Source organism: Protopterus annectens, chromosome 14.part0 (genome assembly GCF_019279795.1).
Source record: "Protopterus annectens isolate FY-2018-M chromosome 14.part0, PAN1.0, whole genome shotgun sequence".
Taxonomy (NCBI): Eukaryota; Metazoa; Chordata; order Ceratodontiformes; family Protopteridae; genus Protopterus; species Protopterus annectens.
Window position 1 is genome coordinate 769432390 of NC_056748.1, and position 16277 is coordinate 769448666.

Below are 16277 nucleotides of genomic sequence, written 5' to 3' on the forward strand. Positions count from 1 at the left end.
CTAAATATTGCTACTTGAATTTTAAATACTGTACTGTGTTAACTCAACCTAAAGACTAACTGTATGGAAATGTTACTAGTGATGTGTTAATGTTATTTGTGGAGCTTTTCTCCCCGAGCCTCTGCTGAAAAAGGACCAGTGTCCAGTTGTACTTTCCTGGTAAACAAATGTTAAATAAATACAACAATCTTTAAATACAAGAAATTCTAAACTCTTCTGGAACAATATTAATAAACTACTGAAACCAGGTAAATCACAATAGAACCCTTTATCTCACTAGTCTATAATATACCCTGAAAAACAAATGAATATTTCATCCAGGCTCCCACCTTACTAACTCAACAGAATGGTTATTCCACACCAATTATGACTCTACCATAATTCAGCAACCAAACACTGCTACCACAGACACTAACTTCTTCCAAGGGCAATTTTATTTACTAACCATCTCTACCCACTTTAAAAAAATCACACAAAAACTAAACCCTAGCCTCTGACCAACTCCCTCTAGAATATCTCAGGCAAGCCCTTCATGAATAACCTATCCAAAAACAATTCTCATCAACAGCTCAATACAGGAACATTACATCACAAAAATTTCAAAACACGTTTCATTACACCTGTCCACAAAGATGGAAAAGACTATTCCATTTCAAACTTCCATCCTATAAAATACTATCTCCTCTATCCAAACTTCTGGAAAATATACACAGAAACTCCTCCCAGCACTACCTAACCAACCATAACTTATCTCAGACACTGCATTACTTTCAAACAAAACACAGTACAAACAAATTCAGCTATCATACCCTGCTTAGTTAGATTCCCTCAAAAGCTCCTCACACTGTCAACCACAACATACTATTAAACAGACTTGCCCAACTCAAAACAGCTAGTCCAGGTCTCCCTCAGCTGGTTTAAGAGTTATCTCAATGATCACATGCAGTTATCTGGTGAGATAATCGCTCTTCATTCATCCCCAGTACTGTAGGTGTTCCTCAAGGGTCTATCCCAGGACTACTTCACTTTAACATCTTTGCCAATAACCATATAAATGTGGACATAGGGGAAGTAACCCAATATGTACATGCCATGATATTACTGAGCTTCAAATAAACACAGATTGCCTTTACTAAGCTGTAGAACTCACAACTGGATTAGTACGTAGCGAGACTACCTTTGTGAAAGATCATATAAGGGACTTTGATGGAAAGAGCTTGGAGTTCAGACAACCTTCTAGCAGATGTAATGGCAACCAGAAAAGCAGCTTTCCAGGTCAAAAATTGCAGAAACACAGAGGCTGCAGGTTCAAAATGAGGGAAAACCAATGCCTGCAACAACAAAGTGAGGTCCCACTGAGGAATGGGATCCTACACTGGAGGTCTGAGGAGGAAGACACCTTTAAGAATGGTCTTACAAATTTTTGAAGAAACTAAAGAAGACATATCCACCTCAGCATGAAAATTAGAAATTGTGGCTAGCTGGACTTTCACCGTAGAAGAACTAGCGCCTTGATGAAAAATGCTAGCTAAAAAGTCTAGAACTGCTGGAAGTGGTGCAGTGAATTTAATGCGATAGATTTTCTAGTGGATGACCTGTGAGCTGCTTCCAGAATGGATTTAACCGGGGAAGACAAACCAGGAGTCCTAAGAATTATGGGAACCAGAGCAGCCAAGCCGTGAACTTCAGACTGTCCAGGTCTGGATGAGGGATCCCCGGGGGATGAGAGAGCAGATCCGGGACTGGATCCAAAGTCCATGGAGGGACAACTAGATGAAGCCAGAGTAAGGGAAACCAAACCAGTCAAGGCCTGAATGGGGCAATGAGGATCACAGTGCTCCCCAGCCTTCGGGCTTTCTGCAAAAACTTCGGCATGAGGAGATGAGGGGGATATACATAAAGGAGCCCGGTAGGCCAAGCATGAATTAGAGCATCTCTGGGGGCTTTAACGGGAGGGGAGTTCAGAGCAAAAAACTTGCTGCATTTCGTGTTAGGAGATGCGAAGAGATCACAGCAAGGGAGACCCCACTTTAGGAACATCTGTTCCGCTACTGACTGATTCAGAGACCACTCGCAGGGCATCAGAATGGATCTGCTGAGCCTGTCCACAAAGATGTTGGACAGTCCCAGGATGTGTGTTGCCACCAGAAAACGGCTGGTGGAGATCACCCATTTCCACACACTCATGGCATCTCAGAATAATGGGCAAGATCCCCCCCCCCTGCTTGTTGATACACCAGACCACTGACATGCTGTCTGTCTGAATTGCAATCGTTCCCAGAGGAAGATGAGCATGTAGGGCTTGCAACATGAGAAGAACCGCTCTCATCTCCAGGATGTTGATGTGCAAATAGGTCTCGTGACGGGACCATGTGCCTTGGACCGTCCTCCCTGAGCAATGCCACCCCCGTCCATGGTCACTGCGGTTTGGGGGTGGAGGAGGTTGAAAGGGTCGTCCTTCGTGGAGATCCGGGGAATGAATCCACCATCAAAGGGAGCTTTTGCATGCCTCTGAGATCTTCACTGGGAAGGATAAGGGGAGGTCTAACAGAGACCACTGTACCGCTAAAGTCCACTGTAGACATGTGGAAGTGTGCCATGGGAAGAAGATTTATTGTGGCTGTGTCAGAGCCTAAGGCTCTTAAGACGGTTTCGGCTGTGGGTGATTGGGTTTGGAGAATGTATAATATGTGAATTCTCAAGGTACGCATCCTGTCTGAAGTGAGGAACATCTTTGACTGTATTGTGTCCAGCCGGGACCGGGTGAAGAGCTGACTTGTTCCAACTGATAGTAATGCCTAACTTGTCGGCTAACAGAAGAAAGGAGTCCCTGGCTTGACATAGCAGATGCTCTGAAGGGGCGGTAAGAAACCAATTGCCCAGGTACGAAAAAAATGCCCTAAGGCCTCAGGTGAGCCGTTACCACTGCCATAACCTTGGTGAACACCTGGGGGGCTGTGGTGGTGAGACTGAAGGGGAGAGCTCGAAATTGGTAATGACCGTCTCCCAGCCGGAAGCGGAGGAACCTCCGAGAGTGCCTGTGCATTTTGATGTGATAGCATGCATCCTGGAAATCTATCAGGCACATCCAGTCTTTTTCCTGCAGAAAAGGCAGGATGGACTGGATCGTGACCATCTGGAATTTTGTCTTGGTTACTGACAGGTTCATCTGGGACAGATCCAAAATTGGTCTGAGGACCGCAGTCTTTTTTGGCACTAAAAAGAACCTGGAGTACACCCAGGACCCGGATTGGTCTTGGGGAACTGGTTGGATGACTTGTTTTCTTAGCAGTGATTGTAGCTGCACTGCTGCTTCCTCCCGCTGCGTGGGTGGAACACCTGGGAGGATTTTGTTGGAAGGGGGTGAGTCCCTGAAAGGGACAAAATAGCCACTGGATATGACTTGCAATATCCACTGATCTGTTGTGATGGACTTTTATGCTAGTGGGTGGAGCGACAGACAACCCCCGACTGCCTCCAGAGAGGGACAGCTGGGCAATCAGTCAGGGTTGCTGTCCAGGTCTGTCAGAGAACGATTCTTGGGACCTGGAATTCCTAGGACCCCCCCTCTGCCTCTAGGGTGGCATCCATCATATCCGCCCTCTGCCTCTGGAGAAAGTTGAGTCCTGAGCATCCCAGGAAAAACCTGAGATTTGCGGAACCACATCATCTTCTGACCTCGCTGGTTCCTGGAAAAGGACCTTTGAGGTGGAGAGAAGCGGACTCAGACGGCAGACAGTGTCATCCCATCCGTCTCGCTCTGGACTAGAGTCTCTCTGACCGTCTTCCCAAAGAGGGAAGAACCATCATAAGGGGCTTTGGTGAAAGACGCCTTGAAGGGCTCCGAGAATATGCATAAGCTGAGCCAGGCGTGGCGCCGAATACCAATGCCTGAACCTGCTGCCCGTGCGTCTCCCTCCGTGGCATTAGAGAGCAAACGCATGGATGTATTGGCAACAGATTTGAGGGTGGCCCATTCATGCGAACTTCTTCCTGTCCTCTGCTGACATGGACCCCGAGGTCGATTCTGTGACTTCCTTAAATCTGCTCCCATCAAAATTTGAGTGCGGATAAATCTCCGCATCATCTTGTCCATCTCGACTACAGAAAGGCTCCGGGTGGAGCAGGAGGACGTTGCTAAAGTGGGCCTGGGTAGCCGGTGAGGGGAAGGCCTACGGGGCTACCGGCTTATTGGAACCTCAGGCTTGGGAAAAAAACTCTGGGATTGGAGCCAAGGTGAAGCAGACCCGGAAACAGGCTTGGTCTTTGGCAGAGGGCTGGCCTCGGACAAGCGGTCGGAGGAGCGCTTGCGAGGCCGGTCTTTCATGACCTTATCCCCTTCCCCGGACCTCTTGGTAGGAGGGAGAGTTCCTGAGGCAGAGGAAGGGGAAAAAGAAGCGGCAGCCCCTGCTGATTTAGCAGGAGAAGAAGGGATGTCCGTCCCCGTTGTGGAAGGCAAAAGGCCCTTCACGATTAGTTTGTCCCACCTGTCCTTAAGAGCTCTGAGGTTAAACAAAGTGCAAATAGGACAGTGGGACTGGCGGAGAGCCACCCCCAAACAAACCACACACAGAGTGTGGCCATCAGCTGGGGAAAGCTTATGGCCACACTCTGTGCATCTCTTAAATCCAGGTTTGGGGGGGGGGGGGTCTGCCATGCCAGAACAAGATCTAAGCTGATACACACACACTCTAGAGGAAAGAGGGAGGAAGAGAAAAGCCTATGAGAAGGATAAACTATGGAAAAACCCGAGAAGGTACAGGAAAGGTTTGAAAGGAAGAAATTCACAAATTCTTAAACGGATTACCCACAACAAAACATGAGCTCGGACCACATTGCTACCGCTATGGAGGCAAACGAGATCTGAAAGGAGACTGGGGGCATTATGGGTAGGGAGAGGAGAGCATGCATCTAGGAGTCGTAGCAGGAAAATGTGGCCGTGTCAGATCCGATATGGGTCAGAGACCCACAGGCTGAAGATCAAATGAAGTGAACTACTTCAAATACATTAATTATATACAACTACTAAAACAAACTAAAAACTTTGGACAGTATTCTAACTAATCTTAAAAAAAAAAAAACCTAAATTAGAAAATAACTATAATATAACAGCAAAATATTCAACAGGGCTATACAACAAAACGCAGCATTGTACAGCTCTCAATAAGCAGAATCAGTACTGCACATTTTATACACACTAAACAAATGCACAGCTAGTAATCATTTGATCATTAAACACTTGTCAGGCAGAGATACCAGCTCACAGTATGTAACTTGAATAGCCATCTCCAACCCCCCCCCCCCCAGACACTTTAGAAGCTCTCTCTATTTACCTCTAATGTTGCCAGCTTTTAGAACTACATCCCTCTGGACCTTAGAGCTGAGCCTAACAACACTTTTTTAGTGAAACTTAAAACAATTATAAAATGGCCTTGTAACTGTAACTGCATCAAACAATGTTCAAGAAAATAAATAAAATCTCCTCAATACATTTGCCACTGCCAATTTTTAACATATAAAGAAATACGCCTACCCTTTCTTTAGCTTTCGCTTCTCATCTTCCCCTAACCTACTACATACTACTATACTTTTACTACTCCCCCCATATTACCTCTTTTCTGTTTCTCCCACATTATCCTCCTTATATGCCTCTCCAACTTTACACACCTTTCTACCCTCTCCCATTAGTTTTTATTTCCCCCTCTTAATACACTATATACCACTATAGTCAAACAGATATTCCCACATTTATCTCTTCTACCACACTACTCTCCATAATCTACTCCTCTAACTTTGCTCAGCTTTCAACCTTCTTCCACCAATTCCTTTCCACATTTTCAGTCCTATTAAGCACATGCAAACACATTTCTTTTCCACTTTTCTCACCATTGTAACACTTCACTTCTACCTTATCTGCATATAAACTCTTCTTAATTATAACGACTTCCTTCTTAATTTCCACACAATCAAATAACGTACACTTCGTGTTAATGTACTCAACTTAATCATACACACATGGGTCCATGCACACACACTTGCATGCATCACCTATTCTCAAGCAGTTGAGGACTCTTTTCTTAACTCCTACTATCCCCCTAGGGTCCTCAAGACAGCTTAAATTCTAAGAGACAAAGTGTTACTGGAAATGGTGCACAGTTTAGAAATGATAGTTTTCTTCCTGTTTATCCTTGTTCTAAAAGCGATTCAACAAGGCAGGAGTCCTTCCTTGTTTGTCCTCTCAATCTCCCGTTAAAGGGGCATGCTAAAGGTGGAAAGAATAGGCCTCAAAAGTGGACTAAATACCCTTTGGCCATGCAGATTACAACAACCTGACCTATCACACCCTGCAATCTTTCGTTCAATGCTAGACAGGAGTCCACAGGTTGCAACCCACCAAAAGCAGACTTAAGGAGGAACAGAGAAGTGGGATAATTAAGGACAGATATAAAAATACCTTTCTCTTTCTTAGATAAAAGCTCAGCGATCAGCTTCTTATTGAAAGCAGTAGAAAAAAATGCTAAATGCAGTTGTGCAGGTCATGTATAGAAAACAGCTAGACAAAACAGGATATACATGGACAAATTTTTAAAGTATATACAAAACAGAAATATCCTAGTGAGAATTTTAGTAGAATACTGGCTATCAGTTTAGGAAGCATCTATAATAATGTAGACTGGTCCATACAAATAAAAAGTCTTCAAACATTGTCCCAACTCATAAGCACTAGTGAAAATGTGCCGTCAACAAACCATAGTTTCATTAAACCATCAAATTTCTGTGGTCTAAATTAACAGAACACTTACCCTAGCCGAACGTTCCATGGTATATGCAAGGCCAGAATGAACAATATCCTTCTCAGAAGCACCCTGTTAAACAAAGAAAAAAATATTTCTTTCAGAAAAGAACGGGCAACAGGCTCAACAAAATCACCCTCTCCCCACAATGTACTAATGTGACTCAATTACCCCTTCTGCCCAACAGTGGTATTGGACAACAGCTGGGGAATCCATCATCATGGAGTGCAACTGTTAACCACTTAACACTTCAGGTCTTGATTTTGTTTTTCTCTCTTACAGAAGAAAGTACACACCTTAAAAGTTGATACTAAAGAACATATTACAACTGTGTGACAACACTAACCATAACAGCAGGCATTCAAATACAGGATCAATATTACAGGAATTACACACATTTTGTAGTATAAGCCATTACGTCACAATCTATTCCCTGACATTAATATTTTGGCAGTGGAATGCTTTTTTGAGCGCAAGACTTTGTGGCCTCAAGCTGAAGCCATTAGAGGTATCAAGCTATGAAACTGACTGCATCTCATATTCAGTCTGATGTTTTAAGCCAAGGAATGAGATCAAAAGTACTACACCAAGAAATACTGATGGAGGAAGGCTGTAAGTACTACAGCCTCAAAAATAGCTTACAGTACCCATATTATGACGTAATATAATACATTTCAAAACCTGTACGAACAGTATAAGTAGAAAACACTTAACAGAATATTGAAAAAGAAACCAACAGCAAAACAAAATAAACCATAATACCTGTGATAAAGTACAGACCAATGCACTAGGACTGCCACACTAAAGGTTAAAATTTACAGGGCAATGTTTTCCAAATGGAGGGCTGTCCTAGAAGGTCAATTTTTTCAGCATAGAGTGGGGCACAAGTAATGTCTGTCCGACTTTCAATTTGCACTTTGCAACAGAGTCTTGCAGTCAGATGCTGCAAGGAATTATACAATAAAAGTTTTTTTTTTTTAATGTAAAGTTAAGAGCTGATTAGACAATGACCACAGCAAGTCCAGCATTACTCAAGAAAAGCAGTTTGACAGCCACATAGCCGCAGAAATACAGAGCTGCAGACTTTTTTCCTCTATCACTATCATCTGAATGAAACACATTGCACCCACGTTTGTTGGTGGCTGCATACATCAGTTGCCAGATATGCGGAGCCCTTACCTCACACACATGCACAGCACAATTTTTAAAATAAAGCAAAGTGACAGCAACTGCAATGAACTGATGCACTATGCAAGCACCATTATATGTACACGGCTGTATGTATCCATAGCACATTGCTAAGTCATCCTTAGACATTCACATCAGCAAGAGACAGAACAATATAGAAGTTTTACCTTACTATGGCATTACTTACATTCACATTTTACAAATAATGTCATTGTATAATAAATGTATGCATAATACAGATTTGTCCAAGGCTGGCTTTGGTATTTTAAGCTTTACCCTTGTGCCCAAATAAATCAGCTGTGGCGATTCCCACATTTGCCCATAGCCAAACAGAACAATCCCAAAATCTATAACTGAAAAATGGGCATCTGTAAAGCAAATTGTACATGTCATATCTTGACCATCTTAACTGTCAGTCTGAATGGTGGTACTGAGAGAAGGATTTATGGGTGTTTGTGCTCTATTAGTTTAGCACCCTAATGGTAGTAAATCACGCAGTCAAGCCACTGTTTAAGCATTATCTTGTGTTACACGTGAATGTTTCAGTTGCTATGTTATATACATACAGTCTGGCAGTTGTCACAGAGGGTTAAGGCTGTGAGCTGTAGTTTGTGGTACATGCAGAGTTGGATTCCCTTAGCCCTCATTTGCCTATGTGACTTTGAGCAAGTCTCTTAACAAGACAATGCCTGGATCACTGCCCGAAAAGGGACTTTTAGTCCAGTAGGCTTAACTAGTCAACAACTAGGTATTATTATTATTATTGAAAAGGGACCATGTGTCTAGTGGGCCTACCTGACTACCGAATGGGTATTACTGTCATTATTATTATTACGATCTAGATGCAACTTAGGTAAACCTGGTAAAAAAAAGGGCATTGGTGTAAAATCAGAAATTGGAAAGTCATTCCAAGCAAAACAGTTGGCACACGGTATAAACCACTGATGGACAAAATCAGCTGCAAGCAAAGGTCAGAGAATGCTCTATGGTCAGAGACTTGGCTGAAGATCTAGAAGTTGAGTGGAGCAAAAGCACAAGTGTTCAAAGAAATACTCCAGGCTCAAACACCCCAGGAAGAGGAGGAAATATGTGGCGTCAAAAGAATTTCAGCATCTCAAAACAGCATGCAGAGTACGGAAAAAATATGCGGCCAAGCCTGGTAAGAAAATTTAAAAAATAAGGAAAGCTAGTGGTGTAATGTAGACGTCCAGGAAGAATTGGGAAATAAAAACGATGGATTAGGCAAAGAAGGAATACAGGTTGGTTCACAAAGAGGCTAAGAGAGCAGTTGCAATAGCAAAAAAAAAAAAAGTCATCAGAGGGACTCTACCATCCTCTGTAAAGAGACACTGCAGATGAGTCAAAAATCTACAGTAAACTCTGTTGACTGTAACTCAAGGAACCAGAACTCTCATGCAACCAGAGGAAAAAAAAAAAAAAAAAAAAATCAAAGAAATACAGTACAATTCTCATGTGTTGCACTTTCCGCTATCCCCTGCAGAAACATACCTTACATTTTTAGAGCTTTAGAGTTTTAAAAAAGGAAGATAGGAATAACTTCCCTCTTCCCAACCTAAGAAAAAGTCAAACCAAACAAATAGTATAGTACTATAATAGTACATTATTACTCAGGCAACTAGAAACTACAGTTATCAGGCATCAACCAATCTCCATGGTTGCAGGTTAACCGAGAGTTTACTGTTATCAGGTTACAAGGCAAAGTCAGAAAGACAGTTATCAGACATCATTCAAAAGGGATGCCAGTAAAAACCATCTCATTAGGCCACAGAACGAGTACTTCCCGCAATTTCAAAATGAAGAAAACTGTACTTTCCCCATACACAGCCTACATTAAAAGTAGAACAGCGCACCCTAGAAGAAAGAACAGCACTAAAGAAAATGAAGACAGAGAAAGAAGCAGGAAGATATTACAGCAGACATGATTACAAAGTTGTATCATATGATCATGAAAGCTGGATGAGTTAGGTGAGAAATGCCCCCTCCCCCGAGAGTACTCAAGGCAGTATGGAAAGAAAAGCATATCCCATATGACTGGAAAATAAGTATTCTAGTGCCTGTGCACAAGACCAAAGGGGGAATTCATGACCAGGCAGTATCAGAGGTATCAAACTCTTGTCACACTGCATGAAGGTTCTGGCGAGGATGACTGACTGAGTAGACGAAACTGAGATAACAGGTGAACAGTTTGGACTCAAATCAGGATGCAGCACAACAGACTAGATATGTCTGCAGTGAAACACGTACATGAGAAGAAGCTACAGATGAGGAAGGAGCCCAGATGAACATTCCTAGACTTGTATAAAGTCTATGACAAGGTTCCATGAAAGCTGATTTGGGCAGTCCTGTGATTTGTACTGCAAGAAACATTGGTAGAATTAGTGCAGGCTATATACAACCTTCCAATGGCAGAAGCTGAAAAATGCTCACTCACAGAAGGGTTTCCCAGTGAGAGTACCAGGGTGCAGCTTTGTGCCTAGTGCTGTTCGTACTACTGATAACTCCATTAGCAAACAGGATGGAGGAGACAGATCAAAAAAGCTGTTGTATGCAGATGATGCAACATTACAAGCAGACTTGGAATGGGAACTTAAGCAAATGATGGAATGTGAAACTGAAAGCACACGAGATGAAACTGAGTACTGACAAGACAATTGTCATGGCAGCAACTGGGGGAAATAAGAAGCAGCTGAAAACAGTGGAACAAGTTAATAGCTTTAAGTATCTTAGAGGGGTGGTTGCGGAGAAAGGTCAAAGCTAGAATCAGCAGGGCTGCAGTCACCTGGCAGATTGCCAGCCGTAAAGTAAGGTGTAGAAAATAGTGGTGCAACCAGTATTTCAGTATGGTACAGAAACTTGGGCAGTAAAGGCACAGCATCTGAGGAAGTAAGATGTGATGGAGATGAAGTATGCCAGATAATTACAGGATGCACACTGTGGGACAGACAAAAGAATGAAGATATTAGAGTGGATGCAAAATTAGCTTCAGCTGCAGAGAAGATCAGAGAGAACACACTATGGTGGCAAGGGCACATGTGCAGGAAAGCAGATGATGATTTCATGAAAAAGATTTGAGAGAAACAGACAGAAGGTAAGAAGAAATGAGAACATGCAGCAAAGACAAGCATTGACTTGTGTGAGACAACAGCTGAGGAAGACCGGTATGAGACTCAAAGAAGGTAAGAGAGTGGCACTGAACAGAGAAAGAGATGGCGACATTTGACAACACCCTGACCTTAAGTAGAAACTGGGGAAAAATGGGGTTTATTGATGGCTATGACGATGGATGAGTCCCAGTTATGAAATGTTATTTTTATTTACATGTGGACAGAAGTCGCATGCTTATTCTTGTGCCTTCTTTTACAATGCACCAATAACTATTGTTCAGTTCATCTTCCCTGCACATTTAGCCTGTCTAAAACTGCAGTAACCTATGTCGCTGTCTCGCTAGTCACAGCAGCTACTGTTGGGATAGGAATTGAGTGGCAATAGATCATTATGTTAAGTGGAGTATATATTTATTTTTATGTATGTGCTAATAATATCCTGCACATCTCTGCAACTGCTTCAGTGAGCATGCACAACAGGTGCAGTGTTAATTCATACTTATGCAAATCAGCTATCCCTATAGCCTGTTACCAATATTTTTACACCTGCCGCTACTGTGTTCTGACCATTCCTGTTGGACAGGGAAAGACCCAGTCTCCTGCTCCCCAAACACTTCCATTGTACAGTCTATTACTGTTGTTAGATCTTGGTTAATAAAACAGTGTGACTTAAGCATGTTGTAGCACCACAGATTAGCATAAACCCTCCTCTACCTCTTTTTTCCTTGTATTTAATTTTTTCTCTCTCGTTTGCACTTTCTAGAGGAAAATGTTATAAACCTACTACCTCCTCCTCCTCAGTATTTATTCCTCTATCTGCTAGACCATATTAAAACACTCCATATCAGCTTTTTTTCCATTTTCTTTTGGAAACAGCTACTACATTCTCTAGTATTTATGAAATCAAAAAGAAAAATAGAAATCATCCTTACCAAGCAAGACATCCTGGTAATACAAATTTATTTTCGGAGAAATTCCCTCTTGTAGTACCAGTGGTGGCTGGTGACTTCAAATCAAAGGGGGGCTGCAGGAGACAGCTGAATGGGTGGGGTCAATGGGAAGGGGTGAGTCCAACTAGAAAGGGGTGGAGCTATGCCAACTGCTGCAAAAACTGGGACTTTAAATACACTGCCCTGGGTGCCAAACCATCATTATGAGAGTCCAATCAAGACAAAATGAATTGCAGAAGAAAAAAAATATTTCAATGCATTGGCTACATGACAGCTTACTTAATATCTAGACAGAAATGAAAAGGTTGTGAGGCATGAAAAATAAATAAATTACTTTTTAAATACATTACTGGAATGCCAGTCAAAATCAAGTATAAAAAAACAAGCAGCACTCAACTCAAACCACTTATCCTTGCACTGGAGATCTAATTATAATTTATATTCAGCTTTATAAAAGTACCAAGTAACATGCTGAAAGTAGCAATGTCTGCGATACCCCCACTTGTAAAAATGTTTGTTATCCAAAAAAGACCTGCTGCCTGACAACAACTATCTACTTGCTTCATGGGGAAAACATGATCAAAGTAAAAAAAAAAAAAAATGAACAGCAAACAAAAAACAAGCTCAAGATAAATTGCTTAAAGGATTACTGCACAGGTTATGGAACTCATGATAGACTGGCACTCTGTTTAGTTTAGGGGTAAAGCCTGCAAAGATGACTGCAAGTCTCCAACAAACCTAACGAGCTTCTGAAAATTCTGTAATCCTGTCCTTTATTACAAATACTGTCATATGTATTTCAACACCTAAGGTATATATGCCATCTACTTATGTAAATATTCTCTGCATGGCAACAACAAAAACAGTATGCTTATTAAAGATTACTTGTATCTTACAGTCTCAGGCAAGCTTACCTGATGGTCATTAAAGCATTATTTAAACAAAGAGCAACAGGCACTGCAACAAAATGCATTTTCTGAATAAGACGCATAAAATCAACTGTATAAAAATATGACAGAAAACCAGAACATTCTGCAAAATCAAGGACAGATGAAAGGCCACAGTAGTACTTGTGTCTACCTTGGATGGAGGGATACTCTGCACACTTGCACTACATAACTGCTCCTTGCCTTGCTTGGACACATCCAGAGTTACTACGTGGGGGAGTGGGGTGCAACAAGTATGTCACAATTTGAAATGTCTCTGGCTGACTGTGATGGTCCCCCTGACACATTTGTCATACCTCTCGACCTTAGAACAAGAAATCTGGGCAAAGCCATAAACAGAAGTGGGACAAAGGCCCAAAAATAAGGACAATTTTTAAATATTGCTTTTATAAACTTAGAAAGATAATAGAATAGTAGGTCTTGCATTAGTATGAATTTTCTTAAGGGTATGAAATCTGAAACTCAAATGTCTGTCGTTTTATAATTTCAATCTTTAATGATTTGTCACTAATTTGCCAGAAAACCACAGTTTTATGCAAAACGGACCAAAAATGCGTTGCAAAAATATAAAAAAGCCACACAACACAACTGGGAACCTGTCAAAGAAGGGACACTTTTTTAATATTAGTACCGTTAACCTGAGCTGTTGACAAAATATGAGAATCGACATGCATTTCTGAAATTAAAAGTAATCTATAACTCTGATCATTACAATTATTTATCAACTGTAAACTCTCCACGTTTTCTTCCAAATTTGCCATTTTGCAGAGGGATTAGGGGGAAGAGAAACATTTTGAGCCAAAATCGGGGACAGTTGAGATGTTTGGATATACCTAATTCTATAAAGTGATTTATTTGCATGTACCTCTCAACTTCAACCCAGGAAATCTGGACAAGGCCAAATATAGTGGGGGAACATGCAAACAATACTACAAATTGCTCTTGTATAAACTTAGACAGCTGAGAGAACAACATGTCTTGCTTTAGGATGCATTTTTCTGAATAGTATGAAGTCTGAAACTCAGTGTCTGTCATTATTTAGTGACTTCATTCCTAAATGACTTGCCAGAAAATCACAAGAGGAACAAACCAAAAATAAAAAGCAAAAATCTGGACAGTTAAGAGGTATGGTTCAGCTGGGGCTGTCTGAATTTGCTGCTCTTCCCCCTTCACAAAATCATGGTTGATTGGGGCTTCCCCCCCCCCTGCATGCAGCTATTTCAATGTCCCACTACTTGGCTATTTCACCCCATTTACCATAAGCACTGTAATGTGCATGCTGCTTTACTTCTATGATGATTTGGATTTCAAAGTTTTTTTTTTACATTTTACAGCACAAACATATATCTTCTAAACAAAGCAATGCAGTCTCACAATGAAAATAGACTTAGCATTAAAACTTCTCTGCCCTTGAAAAGTACAGTTGTGTACCTACCCGTAAATGTAGATGTTCGAGTGTATTCACTGTTGCAGTCATTACACTTGGGTTATCCTGCTGGCAGGCTACCCGCAGTTGGTCTGAATTCCAAAGTCCTGGTCCGGCGTCAGTTGCTGTCGCCTCTTCCCGGACGTCAGTGCGCCAGGGGTTTAAAAGATGCAGCAGATGACATTTTCTTCAGTTTTTCTTGCCCCAGATGTCAGGTGCCCCCAAAAGGGTAAGCTAAAAAACATTGCTTATAAAAGCATGCACTAAAATAAACAATACCTTCATCTACAAGCAAATACACCACATAGGTTGTATAGAAGAGAGAAGTACAGATACGTCCCAGCAAAGAGAGGGGGATGGTGGGTAGGTAACCTGGACTGCAACAGTGAATACACTCGAACATCTACATTTATGGTAGGTACACAACTGTAGTATGTTCATCGTGTTTCACTGTTGCAGTCATTACACTTTGGTTGAATCCCAAAGCTGAGGTTGGGTGGCTGGGTCCAAACAGAACTAGGAGTAGCTATAAGGCCCTGCAGAACTGTAGTGGCAAAGCCTGCTCTGGATTTAGAGTAAAGAGGTAAGTGGTAGTGCTTAGTAAAAGAGTGCACTGAAGTCCAAGTTGCAGCCTCCAAAACATCCTTGGTTGGTACTCCTCTGAGGAAGGCTGCTGAGGTGGCTGCTGCTCTGGTAAAATGTGGTCTAATGCCCTTAGGCACTGACTTGCCATGTTGTGAATAGCAGAAATGAATGCAGTGCCCTATCCATTTTGAAATAGTCTGCTTTGAGATAGCCTTTCCTTGTGATCCTGCAGCATATGCCACTAAAAGTTGCTCAGTCTTTCTGAAAGCTTTAGTTTTGTCCAAGTAGAAGCGCAGCTGTCTGTGTATGTCCAAAGAATGCAGAAGTCTCTCCCTTTTATTCTGTGGGTTTGGGAAAAAAGTAGGCAAATGAATGGTTTGGTTAAGAGCCACACTGGACACCATCTTAGGCATAAATGTTGGATTTGTCTTAAGAGAAACCCTGCCCTGATGGCAGAAAATAAAAGGTTCCACATCCATTAATGCCTGTAACTCTGAAACTCTTCTTGCTGAAGTTATTGCTAGGAGCAGAGCTGTTTTCCATGATATGAATTTTATCTCAGCTATATTGGCTGGCTCGAAAGGAGGCGGTGTGAGTTTTTCCAAGACAAAATTGAGGTCCCATGCAGGTATTGGTGCTCTCCTTGGAGGTCTTATACTTTTGGCCCCCCTGAGGAACTGCCTAAGCAATGGATGTGAAAAAATAGGTGGGTCGGCATTGTAATGAGCTGAAATGGCAGAGGCATGGATCTTAATTGATGAGAAGGATAGGTCTTTGTCCAGCATGTCAGTTAGATATTGTAAAATCTGAGGCATATTTGGGACAAGCATGTCAATTCTTTGTGCCTGGTTCCAAGCACAGAATCTCTTCCATTTTTCTGGATAAGATTTTCTGGTGCTGGGCCTCCTGGCCTCCAAAATAACATCCATAACCAGTTTAGAGGGAGGCATATTCTGAATGGTTACACTATCCGCCATGCAGACAGATTTAGGGTTCTGAGTTGGCTGTGCAGGATCTGATTGTTTTGTTGGGTCAGTAAATGAGGAATTTGAGGCAATGTCCAGGCTGGGCCTTGGGACAAAACTCCTTAGGATTGGGTACCAGTGTTGGCGTGGCCAATCTGAGGCAATAAGTATCATTTGTGGCTTCTCTTGTCTGACCTTTAGGAGTACCTTGGGGAGGAGAGGCAGTGGAGGAAAGGCATATACTGTAAGGTTGTTCCAGCTGAATGACAAGGCATCCACTTTCCATGCTTGTTTGTG

At 42.0% G+C, this 16277-nt stretch overlaps 1 protein-coding gene across 1 annotated transcript in view; it reads right to left on the minus strand.

Moving 5' to 3' along the window:
- The window catches only part of GLUD1 (glutamate dehydrogenase 1), a 563305-nt gene that overhangs the window by 22387 nt on the left and 524641 nt on the right, over positions 1-16277 (minus strand). The window contains exon 12 of the mRNA XM_044056503.1: positions 6804-6866. Coding sequence (XP_043912438.1) covers positions 6804-6866 — 63 coding nt within the window. The remainder of the gene's footprint in view (positions 1-6803; positions 6867-16277) is intronic.